The sequence below is a fragment of the Trachemys scripta genome, chromosome 10 (genome assembly GCF_013100865.1).
Source record: "Trachemys scripta elegans isolate TJP31775 chromosome 10, CAS_Tse_1.0, whole genome shotgun sequence".
Taxonomy (NCBI): Eukaryota; Metazoa; Chordata; order Testudines; family Emydidae; genus Trachemys; species Trachemys scripta.
Window position 1 is genome coordinate 32,649,479 of NC_048307.1, and position 24,123 is coordinate 32,673,601.

Consider the following 24,123-nt stretch of genomic DNA (forward strand, 5'->3'; position numbering starts at 1 on the left):
GGGAATTCTATAGTAGCCCTCCTCTTGAGAAATAAAGAGGAACTGATTACGGAACTAAAAATTAATGCTAACTTAAGTACAAGTGATCATGACTTGATCCCATTTATAATGTGTGAACAGAATAAAGTCCTAACCAGTGATATATATAGTTGATGCTTTAAAAGGGCCAAGTTCACAAAGATTAAAACAATTATGAGCCAAATCAGTTGCAAGGAAGAATGTAATCAGAAAAATGTGAATGATAATTGGGAATTGTTTAAGAACACCTCACTAGATGCCCCAAAAAACCCCTCACAATCCTCCAATTGAGGAAGAAGTCCATATTGGTTCAAAAACTGACCTGATTTAGAGGGGAAGTAAGGCAGTTATAAAAGTATATATATAAAACAAATGAAAGAAAGATGAAGTTCATAATAATGAATATAAATCAGAAGCTAGGAATTGTAGAAAATAGATAAGGGAGACAAAGGGACACAAGGACAAACCTGTGGCCAGCAGAGTTACAGACAATAAGGAGTTTTTTAAGTATATTAGGGACAAAAAGGATCCTAACAATGGTATTGGTCCATTACTAGGTGGAGATGGTAGAATTATCAATAATAATGCATAAAAGGCAGACGTATTCAATGAATATTTCTGTTCTGTATTTGGGAAGAGAACAGGTGATTAGTTATATCATATGATAACACTCTTTCCATCCCACTAGTATCTCAGGAGGATGTTAAAAAGCAGAACTTGCATCCAAGAGTTTTAAAAGAGTTGGGTGAGAGCCTTGCCGGACCGATAATGTTGATTTTCAATAAGTCTTGGATCACTGGGGAAATTCCAGAAAACTGGAAGAAAGCTAATATTGTGCTAATATTTAAAAAGAGTAAATGGGACAACTTGAGTAATTACAGGCCTGTTATTGATCCTGGGCAAGATAATGGAGTGGCTGATACAGGACTCAATTAATAAAAAATTAAAGGAGGGGCTCCGCGCACTGCCCCCGCCCCAAGCACTGGCTCTGCACTCCCATTGGCCTTAGCACCCCTTCTGCACTGCTGACTGGGAGCCTCCCCAGGTAAGCCCACTCCTGAGGGTTTATTTCTCATCTTGGAGACCAGGGGCCTGGGTTATAGAATATCTGCATATGGGCCCTGCTGTACAGAATCCATGTGCTAGAGTAGGGGTCCCCAATGCGGTGCCCGCGTATTGGCCGGCAGATGAGCAGCCGCCCACATGCGAATTTCGGCGGCATTTCGGCGGCGACGCCTCTGGATGCTGCTGCTTGTTGGTGGCATTTCGGCAAATGCTCGTCCACTGCCACAGTCCTCCATGGCTCGTCATCTGGCGCCCGCCAGACAAAAAAGGTTGGGGACCACTGTGCTAGAGGCAACAGAGAATTGCTCCATTAATCACATGCAGGAGCTAGGATTGGATGTTGCCCTTCTGCTACAAAACCCATAGACCCAGAATTGCTTGAGCTAAAGGGCACCATCTTCAGCTGACAGCAGTAGCAGGTCCTTTATCGTCTGTGGCCCAGGGGCTGTCACACACCGAAAGACAGGATATTACAGCGAGTGGCATGTTGAAAGCAGCAGGAACAATTCGAGGTCAGAACAGCAGCACAACACACGTTCACATAGAGATCTGAGCCAGATCCCGCCACCCTGGAAATGCTGAATGGGGGCTGGCTTTAGCTGTTGGGAAAGAAAGGGGAGTGCTTGTGACCAGTTGCACCCCAGCAACTGTGCATGGCAAGAGGAGAGCAATCAGGTCTTCTGCTTTTGTGGGCAGCATGGTCACGGAGGCTAGGAAGGAACCTTCAGTGCTGGCCAGGTGAATTGGAGCAAAGGGTACTTTCTTCATAGAGCAGAGGCAGGATGTGCACCTCATGCAGCAATAGCCCGCTCCTGTCCCATGAATCTGAAGCTTAGGTTGTAGTTTGACTGAAGTAAGCAAGCAGGCTGTCATTGCCGCAGGGACAAGTCTGGCACAAAAAACAATGCCCAGCTCTTATCCTCAGGGGATTTCAAAGCACTTTACGAAGGGGCCAGCGTCATTATTCACATTTCTCTGAGGTGGAGAGAGGGGACGTGATGTGCCCACGGTCGCTGACCAGCAGAGCTGAGACTGGAACCTGAACTCCTGAATCCCAATCCAGTGCTCTATATACTCAGCCAGTGGTTTTCAACTTGTGGGGGTCCACAGACTACATCTAAGATTTCCAAAGGGGTTCACACCTCCATTTGAATTTTTGTAGGGGTCCGCCAATGAATAAAAGTTGAAAACCACCGTGCTAGGCTATGCTGCCTCCCTAAGGAACTGAATACGCTGCAACTGGAAGGGGATATTGTGCCCATGAAGACATTCCCAAGCTAGCTGTGATCTAGCCAGATCACAGCTAGCTTGAGTAACAATAGCAGCAAAGCCCCCTCAGTCTCTCTGCTGAAAGGAGCTGCAGCTGGACAGGTGAGTGAGCCCTCATTTGCACGCTCACAGAACACCGAACAGTGCCCGTGACCATTTTCCACTTGCCCCATTCTCTGACCAGATCACACCTGGCATGTAAAATTTGGCCTAAACTGAGTTCTGAAATCTGACTTCACTTACCCCAATGTGAATCAGGAGTGACCCCAATTAAGTTTATGGAGTTAAGTGATGTAAATCAAGACAACTCCAGTGACATCTAGGCAGTTAACTGGTGTAACTCCAGTGAAGTCTACCTGCTGTGAATCAGGAGTGACTTCGGTGAGGCGTATGGAGTTTCACCAGGATAAAGTGGAGTAAGAGGTAGATCAGGCCCTCAGTCTTTATTAACACTGCTAAAGTATTTCTCCAGCTAAAAAGAATTGCCCTTCAGCTGCCTCCTGGGCTATGAGGGAGGCGTGCTTGTTTGAATAAGGAAATGTGTTTGCCTGCAGACCCTAGAACAACAGAGTGGCTCATCCAAAGTCCAGTGCTTTAGGATTTTATTACCCACTAAAACAATCTGATTTGTCTTTCCTGCTAGGCAGCTGTTTCCCCCTCATTGCCACTTGTGTTCCAGCTGTAAAAGCTACCGTTCACCATCTACTCCTAGAATAACAAATACACGTCCTGGAGATTCAAGGCAATTTATTTGTGACCGAGGAGTCGCGACTGCGACCTCTGCTTCTATAAACACCACCCTGCTCCCAAGGGCTTTGAACACTCCTCTGTTGGCTTAGGGCCCAAAGCCTCCCCCCTCTAAAAAAACCAAACAAAGGTAGTTTCTAAAAATATCTATTTTTCTTTAATTAAACCAGCTTTTGGGGGAAATTTGTTTTCCCTGCCGTGTTTACACCTTGTCGGCTAAAAAGCCCTCTGGGCTGTTCTATGGGGGCTGGCTTGACCTTATAAAAGCACTAGTTGCATCCTGGAACACGGCGCACTTCTCCAAACTCTGTGATGGGCCCAGATGGTAACTGTCCTATAGAGTGCACTGCTGTTATTGTATGGTCACCCCCCAGTGTAAATGTAGACCAATGGGATCAAGTAGGTGTAAGGCCTGCCCTGCTTTGCACCATGACTGCAGCGTACCCTAGTACTAGTAATGGACAATACTGTGGCATGTTTGTATAAAAGCAATGGAAAGCACTGCAAATCACACAGGTTAGATATGGGACCTGCTAGAGCGCTTTCCATGAACCCTTCTGGCCCTGACGTATATGCGACTGAACCCAAAATGCAGCCAAGGGATGGAGGAGTTAGAGAGCGATGTACTCAGATGGCTCCTAGACTAGTGCTCTGCACCCACCAGAAAACACAGCAAGGAGGCCAGAACTAATCAGCCATTGCTGGGGGCCTGCGTGCTCATTGCTAAGCACAGGGAGCATTGTTGACTTGGGAATGTTTTTTTTCCCTTTCAGCTCCACTTGCCATTTTCCCTTTGCTTTATTATCTCCCAGCCCTTCACACTGAATGTCCATGCCTGCTTATCATTCCCTGGTACTTAGCAACGCCATTATTTCCTTGTCTCCCTCGCTGATAGTACCGAGTAGCCCAGCAGTGCCTGCCTGGCTGCGTGCTTTCTTCTGCTATGGTAATGCTGGGTTCTCAAAGGAGCCTTTCATGTCACCAGGAGCCCCCGGCCACTTTCCAGAGCATTCAGCCACTATGGGCTCTTGTTTTACAACTTGACAACTATGTAAATGGAAGGGGAACATGGTTCAGCAAAGCTAGAGACATGAGAATGGGCCTGCAGGCTGCACAATTCACTATCTTGCATTACTTCTTATTTATTAGTAGTGTTTATTATTATTTATCATTTGTGCTGTGGTCACATCTAGGAGCCCCAGTCATGGGCCAGGACCCTGTTGTGCTAGGTGCTGTGCAAATATGAGAGAGAGCCATTGTAACCAGTTGGCTTGCCCTGCTGTGCTGGAGACCTGGGGCTAAGCCAACCCTGGCTTTGGAATGAGCCCCATCTGAGGGGAATCAGGCACTTCCCTATAAAGAGAACCAAAAAATGAGAGAAGACTCTGGTAGCGGGAGCTTGGAGGGTAAAGTCCAGTGAACAGGAGGCAGCGGGCGAGGGGACCCCTGACTGTGTTTGGGACTGGATGTCAGAGCCCCAGGGAGGAAGTGCTGGGAGGACTGGCCAGGAGCTCAGAGTTGAAAGAAAAGCCCTGGGACTGAGAAAAAATGCCAGTGCTATGTATGGACTTCAGTTTGGGACTCTGGATTGTTATGAACTGGTTCTGATATTAAACTAGCCACAGGCAGGGGTATTGTTACGTAATCAGAGAAAGTCTCTGTGAGTTCTTAAAGGGCCCTGAAGAGAGGAAACAGAGGTAGGGAGCCTGCAGAAACACCCCTGCCAAGGAGGGAGTCCTCAGTAAGGGGCCACCCCACTACAGACAGTCCCTGCCCCAAAGCGCTTTAGTTCGGCTTGGGTAGTGATGGGAGCAAGGGACACAGTTTGGATCTATATCACAGATGCTGAAGTCCAGGGATGCAGGACCGCAGGGAGGGGATTTTAGTTCAGCCTTGAGCAGCTTCCGTTCTTTGTACAGTTACTAGTTTGGTGCCAGTCGTGTGCCCATAAATGCACACAACACAACAGAAAGACAGTCCCTGGCCCAAATGCTTTGATACAGAACATCATGTTTGGGGGTTTGGGGAGCTGGGGTTCAGTTTGTCCTATTATGCACCTGGAGCTCACTTTAAGAATTGGGATCCGGATAAGGATTTGTCTTCCCAAAGCTCAGAGACATTTCAATTTGGACAACAGGTTCCAAGGCCACTGGGAGACCATTGTGATCATCTAGTTTGGCTTTGTGGATAACACAGGCCAGAGAACTGCCCTACTGAACTCAAACCTGTTTATCTGAGGAGTTGGATTCCTGACCCCTGGTGAATGTAGCATACAGATCATTACTGTGTGTACAAGCATCATAAATGACAATGTACATTGAGAACACATCCATGATCCACCTAATGGACAATGCAGCTGCTCATAATAATTAATTCACTGCTGTAGCTTTCCCTGGTTAAACATTATCCTGGTTTAACCAGAACAACATATTGATTGCCCCTGCAGATTTTCATGTGGCAGTAGAACGTGGGGAAAGCTAAAGTATATACTCCCTAGTCCTGTCCTGCAGCCGGCTGGAATCCAGGCACCTATAAAACGTCCTTGTGAGTCTCATTATCAATGTGGAAATCAGATCAGAGGTGACAATCTCCAGCCTGCGGTGCTTCCTGCTTGGATGCATATAACACAGTATCCTGGAACCTGTCACTGCCGTTCTCAGTGTATATGGGGAGCACGGATCTGTTCCCTTTCACATCCTTGGCTCCGGGCTAATCAGCCCTTAGCTGGGCAGCACTTGGGCATGGGCTGTATGACAGGGCCCTCCCATAGGGTGTATGGCATGGAACCCACCGTACCTTGGCGTTCACCCAGTTTTGGCCTAGTTTCAGACAAGGGTTTACACACAATATGACTTAAGCCAGATCCTGGTGCCTGGAGCCCCTTTGTGCTAGTGCATTGGCTGCAGCCTGAATCTCCCTGCACAGAAACAGGAAGCTGCATGCGGCTGATTGTAAACACTGCGAGCCTCCCTCCCATGCTATTGCCATGCTGGCAATGGGCCCAGGTGCAGCAAAGCCAGCCTCACTACAACCCTGGCTGCTCCCAGCCCAGCCCCGCGCCCACCTCCCTCGCGTTCTCATTGGGGCCGCCAGATTTGTTTACCTTATATGGTCAGGTACTAACACAGCATGGCCGATGACTGGCTGTCCTGACACGTCACTCAGCATACGCCAGCCCCCCTGCAAACTATGCAAACAAACCAAGGGCTCCTGGGAAACGTAGTGCTGGGTATCTTACCTACCTCGAAACGGGGTGTCTGCTGGCTGCTCAGCCTGGTGCAGGGTGGGGACTGACTGCTTGGCAGTGCTGCTACTAGCCCGTTGAGGGCCTTAAGCAGGAATATTTTTTTGGGGGGGGGGCCTGCTCACACAACACATACTATAATTAATAGGGGGCTCCTGGAGCTGTTCCAGGTCTGAAGCAATTGCTTTGGCTGGCTGCGAATAACGCTGGCTTTGCTGGCCAGAGTCAGCCACTTTCCTGCCCTGGGAATGTGAGCGCTGCCGTTGGGTCTGAGAGCAGCTGGCATGGCAGACAGGGCTGCTACGCTACTGCCCTGGCTCCCTGGCGCAGCTTCACACACTCCATGTGATGTGGTATTTCCCAACTACAGTGTGTGCAGGGTGAAGCCCCCCTGGGCATGGAGGGGAGCCCACAGAGCAGCCCTGCGGTGCTTTCTGCTTTTAAAACTGGACCAGGCAAAAGACACATGCTAGGAAGCAACGCTGCTATGGCCTGGATACCAGCGGTGGAGCTATCCCCACCGCCTTAGCCAACGTGAACAACTGCGGCCTTGACACAGCCTAGGATACCCTTGGCTAGGCCTGGCTAGTCCATCAGCCCCTGGCAGCAGTGCATGGAGTTGAAGTCCTGCAAATAACCCATATTACTCTGTGGCGCGCAGAGGGGGACTTCCTCTGCAAGTCTGCCTGTGTGCACGGGTGGGTACCTCCAAAGCTTGTCTCTCTCACCAAGAGAAGCTGGTCCAATGCCAGCTGTTACCCCACCCGCCTGGCACCGCAGCTAGCCAGCCCAGCCTCTGGACTACAGCTCCCAGCCTGCCCACCCAGCCCCGCCCTGGCTGTGCCGTCAGGGAGGCCAGGCTGGGTGAGTCAGTCCCCTGCCTCCAGTAAATATTTGTATTAGCAGGAGCCGGCTCTGTAATGGTGGCTGCGTTGTGAGCGGCGCAGACCCAGGGACCCCAGGGCACGGCAGGCAGCGAGCGGCGGCGACATGTCGGTGAACATGGATGAGCTGAAGCACCAGGTCATGATCAACCAGTTCGTGCTGACCGCGGGCTGCGCCGCCGACCAGGCGAAGCAGCTGCTGCAGGCGGCGCACTGGCAGTTCGAGGTGAGCCCCCGGGGCGCGGCAGAGCTGGGCCGGGGGGCGTCCTGCCAGGGGCCCCGCGATCGCAGCCCATTTACAGCACCAGCGAGGTCACGGCTCGCCTGGCCCTGCAGCCTGGGGGGCAGCGGAAGGGCTGGAGCGGCCCTGGGGCAACTGGCGAGCAGACCCTGCCGAGCCGGAGGGCGCGGGTAGGGCAGGAGGGGCTTCCTGGCGCTCTGCTACAGCCCGCGCCGCGGGGGAGCTCAGCCCGGCCAGCCCCGATCGGTGCCTCTGGCGCCCCATCCTGCATCTCGGGCGGGCCGGGGGCTCGAGCCTGAGGGGGCGGTGGAGGCAGGAGCTCCCGGGCGTGGGGCTCCAGGGCCTGGGCAGTGCCGCTGCGGGGAGGAGCCCCAGTGCTGAGCTGGGGGGTCAGTCCGGGACAAGCCTTGTGCCCAGGGAGTGAGCCTAACCATCTGATCTGCCCGCCTGGCTGCTGTGTCCAGAGCAAGCCGCTCACAGCCGCCCGCAGCAGGCTGCCATGGAGTGATTGTGGGGAGCGGGGAGCCTCGGAGGCCCCAGTGCCATGTGCACCCATCCTGCCCATTAGGAGGCTAATCCCAGGCACGTCCAACCGGCCTCAGCTGCCGCCAACCGCTGCGGGTGCCCCAGTGTCTGGCGGAATGGAAGGCGCCATGGCTGGGTGTACCTCCACCATTCAGGAAGCGGGTGGTGGGACCGGGAGTTGTTTGGTATAGACCGCCTGTGCCAGCATCTCTGTGCTGCCCTGACAGATATACGTATGTGTGCCGTGTGCGTGTGCTCAGCACACCCACTGATGGGGAATGCTCCATGCTGTCATGGTGTTGTTGTTTATCAGGCCCACACTGGTCAGCCTCCCTAGGCCAGGGGTGGCTTTTCTGTCTCTAACCCTTGGGAAAGGAGACACAATCAGTACTGTCACTCCCGGTGCTGTTTTAGTGTTGGTGTGAATTGTGTGTGTGTACGTGGATGGGGTATATGTGTACAGCTCTGTGTGTATTACACGCGTGTGTAGGAGTGTATATATGTCTAGTGTGTGTTTGTATAGACAATTGTCCATGCATGTGAGTACTATATAGCAGGGGTGTATGTCAGTGTATGCGGTGTGCTTGTCTTCTGCCTGTGTTATTAAAGTGGGACTGTTTTTTCATTGCTCCCAGATGGTCAGGGTTTCCCCGGGCTGGCTGCAGATCTGCAGGGGCCACCCACCCCTTTGTGGGCGCTGCTCAGGAGTGGATTTGCTTTTAAAGGGTAGAAGGAACACACACAGGGCATACACGCAGTATTGGGGCAAGCTCTGGCACTGCTGAGGCAGTCTTTCCGTGCTCACCTGTACTTGGTGGGAGCATAGCAATAACTGACCTTATGTGACTCCCCCAACACCTCCCCATTCCCTGCAGGCAGAATGACGCCCCTTAGTGGCTATGGGTTGAAGAGCCCCAGTCTGGCCTTTCCTGTGTTCCTGTCCCCTGGGGTTTGATTCCTAAGGCAGCACCAGGAGAAGATATTTTGCTGGTTAAAACTTCATTGGCTCCAGCTGCTTATTCCTCTGGCCTGGAGTCAGGATCCTCTGTGACATCAGCAGTGATTGCTGGGGAAGTGACTGTGATGTCACACGCGTGATTGCAGCTTCAGGTGGGGAACATGCAGGCGGAACGTGTGGGCGCAATAGTCCTACGAAGCTCCCTGGTGGTAAAGAATGGGAGTGTGTGCGTGCTCAGGGGATGTAGCAGGGAGGGCTGTGTCCAAACAAAACGTTTTCCATGCGGCACCAGCAGCTCTATGCAGCTGAGTGTGATGGTTTTGTCACTAATGGCACTGTTGTAATTAGCGTGTCTGTTCTGTGACACAGAAGGAGATTTGAGTCCGTGTAGAGAGCAAGAGATTTCTATTACACACATTTGTATGGCTGGGGCATCCCTTGTTCTATATGCACTACAGCCCTGATCTGTAAAAGAAACAATTCTGGGTGCATTTTATAGCAGGGAGTCATTTGACTCCCTGCGCTGCTGGTTTGATCAGGTAGTTCAGACAGCTACATACTGTAGTCACAGGTTTTCCGGGTGCAAAATCAGAGGCTGCTGGTCAAAATCAGAGAGAGAGAGAGAGAGAGAGAGTGTGTGTGTGTGTGTAAATCCAAACAGATGAATATCTCACTCTCTCTCTGTGCACTGTTTATGCATACTGAGAGAGGCACCCACAAGGCAAGCCCACCTGCATATTTGCAGATTTTGCAAAAGGAAATATTGGACACATTTACATATGTAGTATGACCTTGATTCTGTTCACCAGTGTAAATCAAGAGCAGCCCTACTGGACATTGTAAGACAGGTGTGAGAGAAGGATCAGACCCTACCACCTTTTACAGGTGAAGCACCAGGAGTAGGAACTTTCAACAGAAAGTTATTGTTTCAATTACATTTTCCAGAAATTTGCTACTATTTGGCAAGTTGCACAAGTGGAAACAGCAGTGTGCTGGCCGCGGGTCTCCCGTTCTGGTTTGGCACTCGCATGACTCAGAGGAAGCTCAGCTGTAAACAACCCAATGGGACAAGTTACCAGTCACTTTTGGTGCAAAATGGTCAGACAGTTCCCTTTGCAAAATGGTTGCTGAGCATGCCCCCTTCTCAGAGCTTTGCTCTAGGAGTATTGTCTTCTGGGTACTCCAAACCCCTCGTAGTCTGAGCCCATGATCTGCGTTTGGAGAGAATTGTTACTCCACCCCCTTTCACGGGTGCCCTTCTCCAGGCTGGACTAGCTCCTCGGCGTGTACGACTCCGTGGAGTTTAGTGGAGCTGTGTTAATTTACACCTGCTGAGGAGTTGGTCCATTGAGTGGTCTCCTTGGTTTCAGAAGCATTACTGCTGCAGCAAGGGATTGCTCAGTGTGAAGGTGGCAGAATCACACTCTGAGGGTATTGATGCATACAATCTCTTTCACTTGGGGGACCACATTGCTCCTGTTACTCAGAACTCCGTAACCCATGATCCCATGAGCTGTGCGCCAAGAGCATTATTACCGTGCCACTCCTGCATCACACCATGGCCCAGGGACAGAGAGCGCGGCCCAGCCACCAGTGTTTCGCTGGCAGCTGATGCTCCCACTCTCTTTGGGCAGGATGGTCCATTCCCGTTTAACATTTCAAGGTAATAAATTGCCTGACAATGAAGCTGAAATGAGCCGGAGGGTTGGGGACAAAGCAACAGGAGTTGGCTGTTCCTGCTGCATCTTTGGGCTTGTCTAGAGGAGAAATTTACCAGCATAACTCTACTAGTATAATTCTACCAGTCTAGTTACACCAGTATCACCTCTTGTGTGGACACTCTGATATCAGAATAAGGATATCCTTCTGGGGTTATACTGATTTAACTAGAGTGGTATCATTACACTAGTAGAGTTATGCTGGTAAATTTTCCCATCTAGACAAAGCCCTTAAATACATACAATCTGCCCCATTTACAGCCCTTCCGGACTGCTCCACGGAGCAGGGTAATGCTTTAACCTTTGAACACTGTGCTGTTTCCAAGCATGTGACACCTGGGCTGTGCTCACTTAAGGGCTGGAGGGAGTGGATCTGGAGGTTGAGAAGTATTTCCAGCTACTGGGAGGCAGGTTGCACAGGATCACGTGAACATACAGTGCAAACTCTCTGGGGGCAAGGGCTGTCTGCGTTTGTACAGTGCCTAGCACAATGGTGGTCCTGCTCCATGACTAGGTTTCTGGGCCCTGTGGTTAATGCACATCATACTAATGAGGGGGCATTTCCTTCTGCAGGGTTGGGATGCACAGCACGGAAGGGAACCAGCAGTGGGTGGAGAGGACAAGTTGGGGTGCTCTGGGGCAGGGGAACTGGAAGGTAATCTTGATGGGAGGGAGCAGGGATCAGCATTTGGGGGAGCTGTAGGAGGCATTTGTCTCTTGAGGATAAGCACACTTATCTTTAGTTCCTTTGGGGTGAGCTTCACATGTTCTCGGCATTGTAAGGGTTAGTAGTGAATTTCTGGGCTCCTGTCATTTTGCCACCCAGCCTCTCTGGGCTATTTGGGAATTTCCCAATCTGTGCATTCACATCAGACGAGAATTCTGGTCCCATAAGAGCCCTGGTACCCAGTAACTCACGCAGGCTCAGGGAAAAGCTGACAGACAAACCAAGGGGCTGGGTGCTCTTGATTCACTGGAGCTGGGGATTGTTGGTAATTTACTCTGTAAAATGTGTGTTGACTTTGGCCTGATCAGAGGCTGGTCTCCAGAAGGGATTTATCCAGCATTTCCCAATGAGTGAAGCTAAATCTGTTGCCAGCAAAGCCGAGATTTCAGGGATCCCATCCGCTCAATCATAGCAGTGTACTTCAGGAGGAGACTCACTCAAGTCTATTGAATTGTTCCAGATTCATCCCAATGTACCTGAGAGTAGAACCTGGCCCTGCCTGTCAATTAGTAACTGTTGGTAGGTGAAGCACCTTCAAACCCACATGTTGACATCCTTGTGCAATGCAAACATTACTGTGTTGTGATGCACTGCCCTGGTGTCAGAACACTGCATGGGTCCCAGCCATGTTACATGATGCTCTCAATGTCCTGCAAGTCTCTATACAGCCTTGTCAGATCCAGCTGGCCAGGAGCTCCCAGTAGGTGTCTCATATCAGTGGGGAGGGAAACATCACCAAAGACAACACAAGTTTGTGGGGCCGGAGGTTGGGAAACTGTTAGATTGTATCAGTGTAAGAGGATCACAGCCTGTAACACATTAACAAAGGCCTGAGAAGGAAACCATTCATTTTGAAGGAACACTTTTCTGTCTCTGGGGATTGGGGTAGCTCCGGGGAGTTGGGGATATTTTGAGGATTCCATCACTGGCTCTTTCACTAGCCCTAAATTCTCTCCCATTTGAATACGGAAACCAGGGCAGATTTTTCTCTCTGTGCCTTTTTTTTTTTTTTTTTTTTAAGTTTGCTGCTGTTGCAATGATGTCAACTTTGTTGCCACAGTTTAGGGGGTGGGATAGGGTGTGTGCCATCAGGGGATTGGCTGTTCCCAGTGCCCCTCCTCCTGGTGGAGGCGTTCTATCCTTGGATTAGACTGGTGGCTTTCCAGAGCTCAGGGAGGGGCACGTTCAGGAGCCGCTCTTGGTGGGTGACTCTCCCCATGGGCCAGGCTGTTATCGAGGGGCCAGGAACAGTAACTCCACCCAGCCAGTGGAAGGACCTGAAAAGGGTTTTGCTGAGATATTTACAGAGGACACATGGGGCTGTTTGTGAAATATAAGACCTTGCAATAATTCCTAGAGTTCGATTCCTTTCTGTTGCTGTAAATTGGGAGGAGGAAGAGGAGAGACACCACTGAAGTCAGTGGGGCTGCACCAGAGTGAAACCAGAGTGAACGAGAAGAGGATTAGTTGCTTCATTTTGCGTGTGTGCACGCACTTCTGTGTCCTGACTAGATTCATGTCTGGACCATCCACTTCACCCACTTACATTCCTTTGTTGCTGTGAGGCAGGGCAAACCACAGTCCTGCCCAGTGGCCATATCCTGCTTCCCTTCTCCCCGAGACTCCGAAACTGCAGCCCGTGCTCGCCCTCCAACTGCTGAACTGATCTACTGCCCGTTCTATTGCTGGGGAACACAGCTAACGAGCAATTATTGGGCCTCTCTGGTGAAAGGCAGGAAGACTAGTAACTCTGCCAGGTGCCTTTAGTAGCAGTGGGCACCAGGATCAAACAGTGCCTGGAGTCCTGTTTAAATTAACTAAAACCAGGGAGTCTCACCCTTCCTAGCTTCTGTGTCCGAGCTCCTTGCACACACCAGGGGCTCCCTGTGGGCCATCCACTCACCTCCCAAGTATTGCAGGGACTTGCTACAGACCCCCACCTCCTCCCTCATGCCAGGGCCACTGTGGCCCTCCATTGCCCCCTTGGCCACATGCCAAGAGCTCTGGGCCCTCCAATCTCTCCATGCCAGGGGCTGTTTCCTTTTTCTCTCCTGCTCCAAAGGACCTTTCATCCTCCTGGACAGAAGGGAGGGACGGGCAGCTGGTGTCCTCTCCTCCCGCCCCCAGCTTGGAGCAGACTTTGGGCAGGCTGTGAAGGAAGCCTCCTTCACTCTCTTTGCCCTCCGACTCCCCTGTTGGCTGAGCACTCACCCTGCTGCTGGGAGGCAGCTCAGCAGGGAGCGCAAAGAGCCATTGTTAACTGATGAATGCTTTTAGCTCTACCGGGGGCTTTGGGGGCCCCTCCCCCCATCAGGGGCTCTGGGGGCCCCTCCCCACTGACCCTTTCCCCCATGCCAGAGGCTCTTTGTGCATTCCATTCTTCCCACCCGCCATTCTTTTTTCCTTTCTGGGTGTCAGAATTTTAAAGTCCTTGGGAGGAAGGGCAGAGGTGAGATGGGTTATTGTTCTGCTAGAAGGTTTTAATGGGTCCATCCACCAGTTCTTTGATCCTCTGACAATTTCGGACCTGATTACAGCTGAGGGATCTGCCAACCAGATGCCAGGGGCTCCATATGTCCCCTATTTCCCCCCCCCCCATTTTCCCCCTCCCCCCCCCCCCCCCCAATCAACAGGGTTCTGCTCACTGAGGTCTAGAATGTTGCATGGAATTTTGCAATTGATCAGATTTAGCATTTAAAAATTATCACTTTACATCCAACCAGCCAAATGCCAGCAAGCTGAGTTTAGGGCCTCAGAAGCTCAGCCAACGGAGGGTGCCTACCCTTAACTAAAACCATATGCCCCTCAAGGGTTTGTGACCAAAAAACCCCCTTAAACTTCCTGGTCTCCTTCAGCAATAATTGCCTTCCCCTCTATGAGTTTTGTTAACATTTACGGGGATATAACAAGCCAACTAAACGATTACTAGACCAACCAACTGGCTGGTAGCCAGCTCCCATAAAACCTGAGCTCCCAGCCCCACCTCAGCCATCCACCCCATCTCATGTGACTTCTCTCAACCGATAAGCTACCCTCTGCAGTTCCTCTTGCCAGGGCCCCAGCCCGTTTTAAGGTATGTCTGCCTTGTAGTCACGGTATAATTACAGTTTGAGTAGCCGTACCCAGACTAGCTTTAATCTAGCTAGGTGAGGTCCCAGCGCAGCGAAATTGCAGCTATGTGTTCTCAGCATAGGCTGTACAAACCCACTTAGATCCTGCATAATTAGTCTTGGGACGAGGCTGTACTGACACATTGCCACAGCTTCACAGCCACAAAGCCCTGTACTAGCGGGATTAAAGCTAGCTCAGGGCTATCATCACACCCAGTGATTACAGTATAGACAGACCCTCAGACAAGCACCCAAAGCTTGGTCCTGGCTACCCACTTTGGGCCCATTTCCCCTATTAGGTAACCCCAGGTGTGTTCACATTCACTTCCCCCTTCACATACCTGCCATCGCACAATAAAGAGATCACAGTTCGGGAGTGTAGGGAAAGGCCAGACTACTCAGTTTGGGGCATGCTATTGAACCCCCAGAGGTATAGGCAAACTAAAGCTGCCAGCAGGTACACAGACCCTCAGCTTTCCCAGTTTGCCTATAGGGGGAGCCAGAGAGCAGCATATGAATATTAGTCTGTTATCCGGTAGGAGCCCATCCTGTCCTCCCATATCACCTCTGGAGAGAGGCACACCTGTTACCCCCCACCCTGGGCTTACACAAGCAGCTAGCCAAGCAGATGCCACCATGGCCCTCAGTATTGCAAACATTGGCACCTCTGCGCTAACTTACACTCTTCACTTCCGCCCCTAAACTATTCTGCAGCATTGCTGTTAACAGCTGCTGTGGTTTAGCCCAGAAGTGGCTGCATTTTGGGGGGTGGTCAGATTGATTCCTACAAGGATATTGTTTGAGACTCTGTAAAATGCTGCAAGGGTGGCAAAACTTGCTATAGAAATCAGTTAACAATATGATGAAAAGACACTGCACTGGGGACATACAGTAAAATACCACAGACCTGATTCTTCTCTCATCTCTGTTTTTATACAGTGTGAACCACTGACTTACCTGGAGTTACTCCAGATTTACACAGTGGGAGAGGGGAGTCCAGCCCCTTCCATCCAACACTCCCTCTGGTCTGTTTGATTGTTTAATTCTCCAGAGTCTCTCAAACTCCCAAATGATTTGGATGTTCCTCAGAATGTCAGCTAAATGGGGATTTCTACACCAGTGCCTCAGCCTGATGTTAGGGGGTGCTGTGCTGCTGGAGGTGAGACATAATTGCTTGTGGTCATTATAAATTCCCTGGCACTTTCTATGAGCGTAGGAGTGCTCGCCCTGGTCTCCTTGTCTAATTCAAGCTTGGGTAATTACATTCCACTAACCTAAATTCTCCCTAGAGCCCCAGTTCGATTTGGTATTCTTCTACACTTCCTGTGCCAAATGGCTGCATAATGTAGTGCTGGGCTCCACCCCAGAAGTAGCTGCATTTCATCAGAGAGTGAAGTCTGTCCATATGTGTAGCATCTGTCTGTGAAACTAAATGGCAAACACCGTTCGCTCTGCAGAGGCCCTTGGAGCTGTTCCACATGCAGCGTTGTGTATGTCTTTTTAAGAAGAAGTGGCAGTCTGGAGGGGGTTTCTCTGGAGCCATGGCATGTGCTGACCAAGGAGCCGTTCCTATGTTTGCACGGCATGGAGGCCAGTGCCCAAAGGGGCTATTTCAGGGTGGTTGCAGGGTTCTGATCACATGAGTTGGGTTAGAAGTGACGCAGGATCCAGAGTTTGGTGGCAAACGAAGGGGCGATTTTGCTTTTGCGCACACACAGGTGGACTTCTTCTCTGCTGTCCTGCCTGCTCCGGGAGCCCCACCCACCAACAGAGAGCAGGACGCTGGCAGTCGAGAGCCACCCATGCTGAGCCGAGAGTGGAGCTGTGCCCTAGGACCCCGATCCCAGAGCCCTACTCTGGGAATGAGGGAGCTAGACCAATGCCTAGGCTTGAGCTCCAGAGGGCCAGGTGGGAGAGAGTGTCTCGTTCCCAGCCAAATGATAAATCTCTTTCTTCCTCTTTTGCAGACTGCACTCAGTGCTTTTTTCCAAGAAACAAACATCCCCTACAGCCATCACCATCAGATGGTAAGTGCTTCCCCGACCCTTCCCTCTGCTAAGTCGGTGCAGCAGCAGTGCTGGCATTGCACGGCTGGGCTGATGTTGCTAATGTCCAGGCCTCAGTTCCACCCCTCTGGGAGGGAGGGCAGAAATACACAGCAAAGCCACGGGGCGGGGGAGGCGGGGGAGCAGGAAGCTTCCTGCCAAGAGAGAGCAGCTGGGGGTGGGCTGTGTTCTGGAAACATCGCTTGGGGGGAGCCAAAGGCCACAGGCTCGTGCATGCAGTGTGGCTTATTTAGGGTGAGGGTAAACGAGGCCTGCAAGCCAGGGTGCAGCAGCATGTAGTGTGCCCTGTACAGCGGGGGACGCTCTATATGGAAATGGGAGGAGGAAGAAGCTGTAATTTTCACCTGTCGGATAATGCAAAGCAGAGACTGCGGCAGGAGGGAAGGGAGGGGCGGGCAGGCGTAGCAGGTGGGAGGGAGCAGAGATGGGGGGCAGGCATAGAGGAAGGGGCTGGGAGGGGGGCACTCAGAGCAAAGCCAGGCTTGTCCAGAAGGCTGATCCTTAGTGCTCTGAGTGCAGGAGAAGCAGGCAGAGAGGTGACGGGAACAGGGCCCGCACCCAACGGCTTGGAGCTGAACCAGACTCACTCCCTTTGGCCCGTCATCCCCATTAATGGGCCACCCTTCCCTTCCTCTCCTGGGGCTCCAGCTGTGAGAGCCTCCCTGAGAGCTAGAGAGCCATGAGCTGGCTAGCTCCATCAAGTCCCCCAGCCCAGGAAGGTGCCTGACAGGAAACTGAACCCTGTTCTGCCCAGTGGAAAGCTTTCTCCCAAGAGTCCTTCTGTGGGGGGTGCTGGAGGTGATGCATCCATGGAGTCCAGCGTAGTTCAGTGCACTGGCCACAGGCAGGTGTTGGTGGCCCACTGTTGCTTGTGATGGCCCTGAATGTCCCATGAGCTACTGTGCTGCAATGAGCAGGCAGAGCAGGAATGTAGCAATTTCCTGCCCCTCCTGCTGGATGCTGGGGCTAATCCCATTGCCCTGCACTGCTGGTGGCCAGCCAGGCCCTTACTGCTGCTGGCTGGGGAAGTTTGGGTCCAGGAGAGCCCACAGTGCAGCCCACACCCCTGACACTAAGGCTGCACAGAACCGCAGTGTTATGGCAGCTCCCAGCGGTGCCTGGAGGAGCTGCCAGCTCCATGGAGGCCGCTGTGATGCTCTCTGGCCTGGAGACCCTTCTCATGTCTCCTGCAGCCTCCGTGATGTGAAGGGGCCAGGTGGTCAAGGCATCGCTCTGCTCTTTGCACTGCCGATGGCACCTGTCCTGTCTGTGTGCGCACGCACACACACACACACATTTTCCCTTTAAATCTCTCTTCCCAGCAGCCCCTGGGCTGCCCAGCACTTTGCCAATTTGCTTCTTGACAGCCTGTGACCCCCCCCTTATCCTCTGCCCAAGGCTTTTCCCTGTTAAATCTCGCCCCCAGCAGCCCCTGGGGTCCCTATGCTCTGCCCCTTTAACTCTCGTGCCTGGGTAGCTGTAATCTGCCTGTGCAGATGGGTCCCTGGGATTTGCTGACTGCCGTGTCCTCATTTGACTCTGCCATTCTCTGGGGCAATCAGGGATTTGGAGCATGCAGTGAGCATGCAGAGCAAGCACCCAGCAAGAGCCATGCTGCAAAGAGCCTCCAGCGCTGGCAGCTGAGGGGGTGGGGATGAGCTCACCGCGCCCTCCCATCCCCAGCAGGGAGCAAAACCCTCTTGCATGGGGCTGGACCTCCTGGAGTCAGTTGGGCTGCAGACCATGAGCTCAGGGCAGGGGCTGGCTGTGTGGAGATGCTTCCTGGCCAGCTGATTCCTAGGGTGGCACAAGCTCGCAGGTTAGGGGGAGCCCTGGCTTCGGAGTCCAGTCCATCCCAAAGCAGGGGCTCTGAGGCAGGGGGGCCACCCCCCCATCCTTCCTAAACTGAGTGATGTGTCCCCAGCTGGTTAGATGGGAGGGGGATCCTGCTATGAGCTGGATGATGGGCAGCAGGAGCTGAGCATACGCCAGGGGCCAGGGCATCTGGACTGGGGGAATGGGGTTGTATTGACAGTTCCTAGAGATCTTTCTGTGCATCAGAAGGGCCCCTGGCATATGTCATAAACCACAGTGGGGCTGAGGCCCCCACTTACCCCTCCCCTTTTCTCCCTCCCAACGCAGCTTCGCCGTTCGTATTCCCTCATGGGCACCCCTGAAGGGTCTGTCCCCGGGAGGGTTGAGGGTGCAGGGAGGGGCTGGATCTCAAGGGTACCATGTACAGCTCCTGTCTGGGATGTTTGACATGAGCTCTTGAAAGAGGATTAGTCCTCGGCGGCCTGAAATAACTGCTTCTTGCAGGGAGCAGCCTTGATAGGAGCTGGCAGCCTGGCAGAGTCATCCAGACGTGCTGGCTCCAATACCCACCCCTGCCGAGTGCCTGGTCCAAGCCGCTTACCTGCCTGCACGAACCTGCGGGGAAGCTGCTGCCGTGGGCACTGGGCCACCTGAGGAGGGGGAGAGGCTGCAGGTGCAATCACCCGCCCCAGCCTCTACTGCAGCCCCTATGCCAGGACCCAACAGAGCCTCAGCCCCTCCTGAGTGCAGCATGTGGGGCACCTTGCTGCGCCTCGCCTGGCCACTCCCAGACACTGGTCAGAATGACGAGTGATGTAATCACTGCATTGGGGGGGTTCTGAGTCAGCACTGGCCCCCGTGCAATGCTAGCGGGCACTGTGCTGCAGGGAGCGAGATGAGGGCTCAGTAGGGGGTGCTCTCCTTACGCAGTCAGTGCTGTCCCCAGTGCAGAGCTAGGGGTGCTTTCCCTTCCTAGTGCGGACCCCAGGGCATTAAAGGGTGCGGTGCTGCAGCAAGCAGGGTGGGTCAGTAGGGGGCGCTCTCTGCTGGCAGTGCTGAGTGCACTGTGGTGCTAGTGGGTGCTGTCCTGCATGGGGCTTTAGGATGAGACATAAAATGTCTGTCCTGCACCCTTGTGGAGTAAGGCTCTGAAACGGTTTTCTCGAGTAATAACAGTGTAATGCTTAGTACAGGTCACCTAGCACAACTCACAAGCTGTGCACAGACATGTGCGAGCTGCCATCTGGGTATTAATGTGAATGTTCATGTCAGCGTTTGGACTGAATTCCTCCCCAAATCTACCCCCTGCAGTTTCAATTGGGTACGGCGCTCTTCACTTCCCGTCCCAGACTGTGATGAGGTGCTGCTTTGCCGCTCAGGGCTACGCACCAGGGGTGGATGCATTTGACTGCTGAGTGATGTGATCCCCGAATATCTCGACCTTGGCAAGCTTCTTTAAAGCCCTGGAGGGGGAGGTGTGGTAGCAATAGCGATTACTGATTGGAGCTTGCCATGGAGTTACAGGGTGGGGTGCTGCCTGTCATGTCCGGGGGTTGGATGCTGGGATCCTCTCTGGCCCAGGTTGGGCTAACACAAATCAGTTGCACCCTTGCCCCAGTGATAAGGGAAGACGACAGCTCCCGGCAAGTTTGTCAGGGACGCAGTGACTCCGAGTTCTGCGAGTGCTCCTCGCACCCCGGACGGTCCCTGCCAGTGCAGGCTGTGGGGAGGCAGAGGCCTGCAGTGTGGAGGCCACGTCTTCCCAAACACAGTGATGGGGAAGCCACAGGAACCTGCCTGACCTTGCAGTGGCTCCTAGCCAGCTCCAGGTTCTGTTGAAGACCAGCGCTGCTGGAAAGGCAGAGCAGGAGAGGAGTGCAGAGCCTCTGACTCCACCGGGCAGCAGTAGAGGCAAAGCAGGCCTGAGGGACCTTGGCAGAGCTTTATGTGTGTCTGGGCGTGGGGGGAGCCCAGGACTGGAATTGCAGGGGGCTGTGGTTACGATAGAGCAGGGGTTCTCAAACTGGGGGTTGGGACCCCTCAGGGGGTCGTGAGGTTATTACATGGGGGGTCATGAGCAGTCAATCTCCACCCCAAACCCCGCTTTGCCTCCAGCATTTATAATGGGTTAAATATATAAAAAAGTGTTTTTAATTTATAAAGGGGGTCACACTCAGAGACTTGCTATGTGAAAGGGGTCACCAGTAATAAAGTTTGAGAGCCACTGGGGTAGAGGGATACCCGCAGAGCTTGCCCAGCAGCATCATGCACCATGGCTGGCTCTAGCTAGGGCTGCGAGCCCCTTGCTTCCACGGGCATCAAACTGAAGCACAAATTCAGCGCTGGAGTACACGAGGAATGTGCCAGCATACCGGTACTGCCGTAATTCTGCTAGCAGCACTCCCCGGGGGGCACTGGTTACCCTGGTATAACTACTGGGGGCTCATTATGCTGATGAATTTCCCCGCATAGACGAGCCTTTAAAGATAGATAAATGTTCCATCCTTGGTGCCATCTTCCAGCTGCTTGGCCTGCGCCAGCTCTCCCCCAGTCCTGCCTGCCTGGACCTGGCTAGTGCTTGGGTAGAGACCACCCAGGAAAGGCCCAGGTGTGGCAAGGATCTGTGCTGGCAATCCAGCTGCTGGTGCTCTTGCTGAGTTAGTACCGATGCCCCTGTGTGGTGCTGGGGGTCCTGGGTTGCTGGCTTTTGGGGGAGACCCTGAGCCCTTGGGTCATTAATGGCATCCTGCAGTCAGCCTCCCTAACTGCCCCTGCAGCCTCCCTTGGACGTAGTTCTCGCCCTCATGACTGGTGGGGTGTTTCCGTGCTGTTACACTGCGCCCATGCTCTGCCCCAGAACTGCTGTGCACTGCACTCTCTGGCCCTGGGGGTGAGGGGCTGTGTCTCTGACTAGCTTCTGTTTCTTTGTTCCCCTGCAGATGTGCACTCCAGCCAACACGCCTGCCACGCCCCCCAACTTCCCCGATGCCCTCACCATGTTCTCCCGCCTCAAGGCCTCCGAGAGCTTCCACAGCAGCAGCCCTGTAGCGTCTATGGCGACCTCCCCTCCTCCCCCACCCCCACCACTCCCCCAGCCCGGGGGCTTCACCCCAGCCTGGCCTGCAGCTCTCCACTCCAGCCAGCAGCAGCAGAGCATGTGGACTTCGCCCTCGCAGCCGTCGGACTGGCCCGCCACAGTCTCCCAACAAGCCACGTCAGAACAGAAGGCCAACGTGACCATGGAGGCCGAGAGATGAGGCCGTGGGGGAGCGGGAACACAATGTGGGGAGGGCCCACATGGCCCCAGCGTTCATTTCACCTTCCCCTTTCCGAGGAAGAGAGGAACTTTGTTGCCTCGGAGACTGGCAACCACATTCAGACAGACAGACACATGAGCAAATAGCCACCTTGCATGGGTTTGGTTTGAAGTAGTTTTTACTTGTCCTAGAGCTGACCGGAGCTCCCCAGAGACCCAGGGAGGCCACGGTGAATGCAAGAGCCATCTCTGGCTTCTGTGTCCCGGAGCCTGACTTTATAGGAATCTCTCAATGAGGGGACCCCCTTCCCATCTTTCCTGCTGGGATGCTGGATTTTTGCATGCAAGTGACTTTTGGGTGGGAGTGGTAAATCCCTTCTTCATGACCCACTTCTCCCTCCTAGCACCTGGAGGGGTCCCACTGGCAGGCAGAATGGGGCTGTGGGTAATACACATCTCCCCCTTCCTACACGGCTCCCCCAACCCCGCCAAATGGGGTTTTTTAAAGGAAAAAGGAAAAAAAAAATCTGCTCAGCTGTGGGCCTTGAACCATGCACTGAGCTCGCATTGTACCGAGAAGGAGGTGAACGGGAACTCCTTTGGAGAATATAGCCACTTGTTTTCTATGACCCCAGCTTTCTGCTTTCCCCAGGGCGAGGACCTGCACCCCCTCTCAGAGCCTGGGGGATCAGATTCCCATTGAGACGTGTGGGTGAGGCTGGCTGGGCGCAACTGGGCAGTCTCATGCCGCCGGGATGGAGGGCTGGCGCCCTTTGCATGACAGCGTATGCCCCACGGAGGCTGGGCTTGCTTTGACACCCTCTGTTCTTTGCTCCCTGCGGGGGGAAGGCCCTTCGGACGCGCTCTGGCGGCACCAGGCCTGGGCATTCCGCAGGGGCCGCTTGCAATACACGCTCTTCTGCTTTGAACCCTAGTGTCCGTGCTTCGTTTTCAGTGGCCTGGGGAGGTGGGAAAGTCTTTTCCGGGATCAGGGACCTCACCTCACCCGACGCCTCCTGGCGCATGCCCAGCCAGGCAGTCACACGCAGACAGGGCTCATGAGGGAAGGGGTTCTGCTTTATGATGCAGTGATGGGGGAGGGGAGTGGGGCTTCCTCCCTCCCCACCCACAGGCCTGGGCCATGGGGCAGGGCTCACCCTGGCCTCACAACTCTATCGGCTAAAGACCTGAGAGGGGAAGCTTGACAGGCTGGGAAACCCTGGGTCCCCAGAGGTAATTGGGGGCTGTTGAACTCCTTACCAGGGGTCTGCAAGAGTTTATTCTCTCCCCCCTCTCCCCGACAGACTCAGGAGAGTTGGGATGAGGAGACCTCTACTGCCTCCATAAATCGCCCCTGCAGCTTGGCTGGAGTGCCCTTTCCACTCGCTGCCTGTGTGGGCTTGCTGTAACGTTATACTTTGGCTGCGTTCTACCCCAGAGGTGGCTGCATGGGGGGGGGTCCTCTGGCCTGAGAGGCACTTCTCTTCCAGGGTGAGGTGCTATGTATGGGGAATTGCACCAAGGGGGAGCAGGAAAGCAGCTAGCCCTCAGGCTTCAGAGGTAACTGAAAGCTACATTTCCCAAGGGCTTTGCTGCAACCATATCTGAGGAATCCAGAGTTATGTGGTTCAGAGACAGACAGGCTCCATACATGTCAGACAGGTGGCAGGAGAGGAGCCATCCAGCGGCCATGCCACTAAGAACTCCCCAAGTTCTCCTTAGCCTGAGTGACTGCTGGGAAAGCTACCCCGCTCCTCGCTATGGCAGGACCTGCCACAGGCATCAGGGGCAGCATCCTCTGTCCAGAGGCGGAGCATTAGCCAAAGTTGCTTGCGTGCCTCGTACGAGGGCACTGCCCAGCCAACGCTGAGCAGCACAGGCATTTGGCATCCCTCGATCACTCAGGATGTTGGCCAAGGCCCTGGAGAGGAGCAGTCAGTGAGGCGAAGAGGGGACAGGCTGGTGGCCAGGAGTGAAAGCTGGAGTGGCTGGAACAATGAACCCCATGGGATTGTGAGTGAGATGCAGATATCTGAGCTGCTTAGTGCTCTGTCCTGTGGAAGCCAGGGGTAGTGGGTAACTGCTGGGACATGGCTCTGCATGGCCTGCTCAGTGCTGACACCGTGGGTCTGACATGGGAGGCAGGGTACGGGGTTGGGGGCAGCAGGACCTGGACTCTGGCTCTGGCAGTAGCCAGTGCACTGTTCCTTCCTGGTGGTGAGGCTGCTGGAAGCCCAGGATGGGCTAAGCACATCCGCTGGGACTGGGGCTGGGGCTGGGGCTGGGGCTGGCTGTCGGGGGGCTGATGGACAAAAAAGCATGGCTGGGCTATGACACACCCCAGCAGAGGGGGGCGTGCTGCTGGGTTTTCTCAGTGCTCCTCCCAGCAACAGGCTCAGCGTGAGGCATGTCCTGGAAGCAGGACGGGTCTCTGGGGAGCAGCCAGTGGCACAGGCTAGCCTGGCACAGCTCCCTGGGCA

At 53.5% G+C, this 24,123-nt stretch overlaps 1 protein-coding gene across 2 annotated transcripts; it reads left to right on the forward strand.

The window, feature by feature from the left end:
• The first annotated feature begins 7,193 nt into the window (after window positions 1-7,193).
• UBALD1 (UBA like domain containing 1) lies at window positions 7,194-22,572 on the forward strand. 2 transcript variants are annotated; one of them, XM_034784350.1, is made up of 4 exons: window positions 7,323-7,453; window positions 15,446-15,665; window positions 16,474-16,533; window positions 21,327-22,572. In XM_034784350.1, the coding sequence occupies exons 2-4, from the start codon at window positions 15,576-15,578 to the stop codon at window positions 21,642-21,644; spliced, it is 468 nt and encodes a 155-aa protein (XP_034640241.1). In that variant the 5' UTR covers window positions 7,323-7,453; window positions 15,446-15,575; the 3' UTR covers window positions 21,645-22,572. The 2 variants fall into 2 exon arrangements, with proteins under 2 accessions (XP_034640240.1, XP_034640241.1); XM_034784349.1 differs by lacking the exon at window positions 15,446-15,665 and having other exon boundaries at window positions 7,194-7,453.
• Window positions 22,573-24,123: the final 1,551 nt, after the last annotated feature.

What these genes read in the sequence shown, in the direction of transcription:
- UBALD1 (XM_034784349.1), top strand. Translation starts at nt 7,334, where the DNA reads ATGTCGGTGAACATGGATGAGCTGAAGCACCAGGTCATGATCAACCAG. An exon ending in CGGCGCACTGGCAGTTCGAG is followed by an intron (nt 7,454 to 16,473) that starts GTGAGCCCCCGG and finishes CCTCTTTTGCAG; the next exon opens with ACTGCACTCAGTGCTTTTTT. An exon ending in ACAGCCATCACCATCAGATG is followed by an intron (nt 16,534 to 21,326) that starts GTAAGTGCTTCC and finishes GTTCCCCTGCAG; the next exon opens with ATGTGCACTCCAGCCAACAC.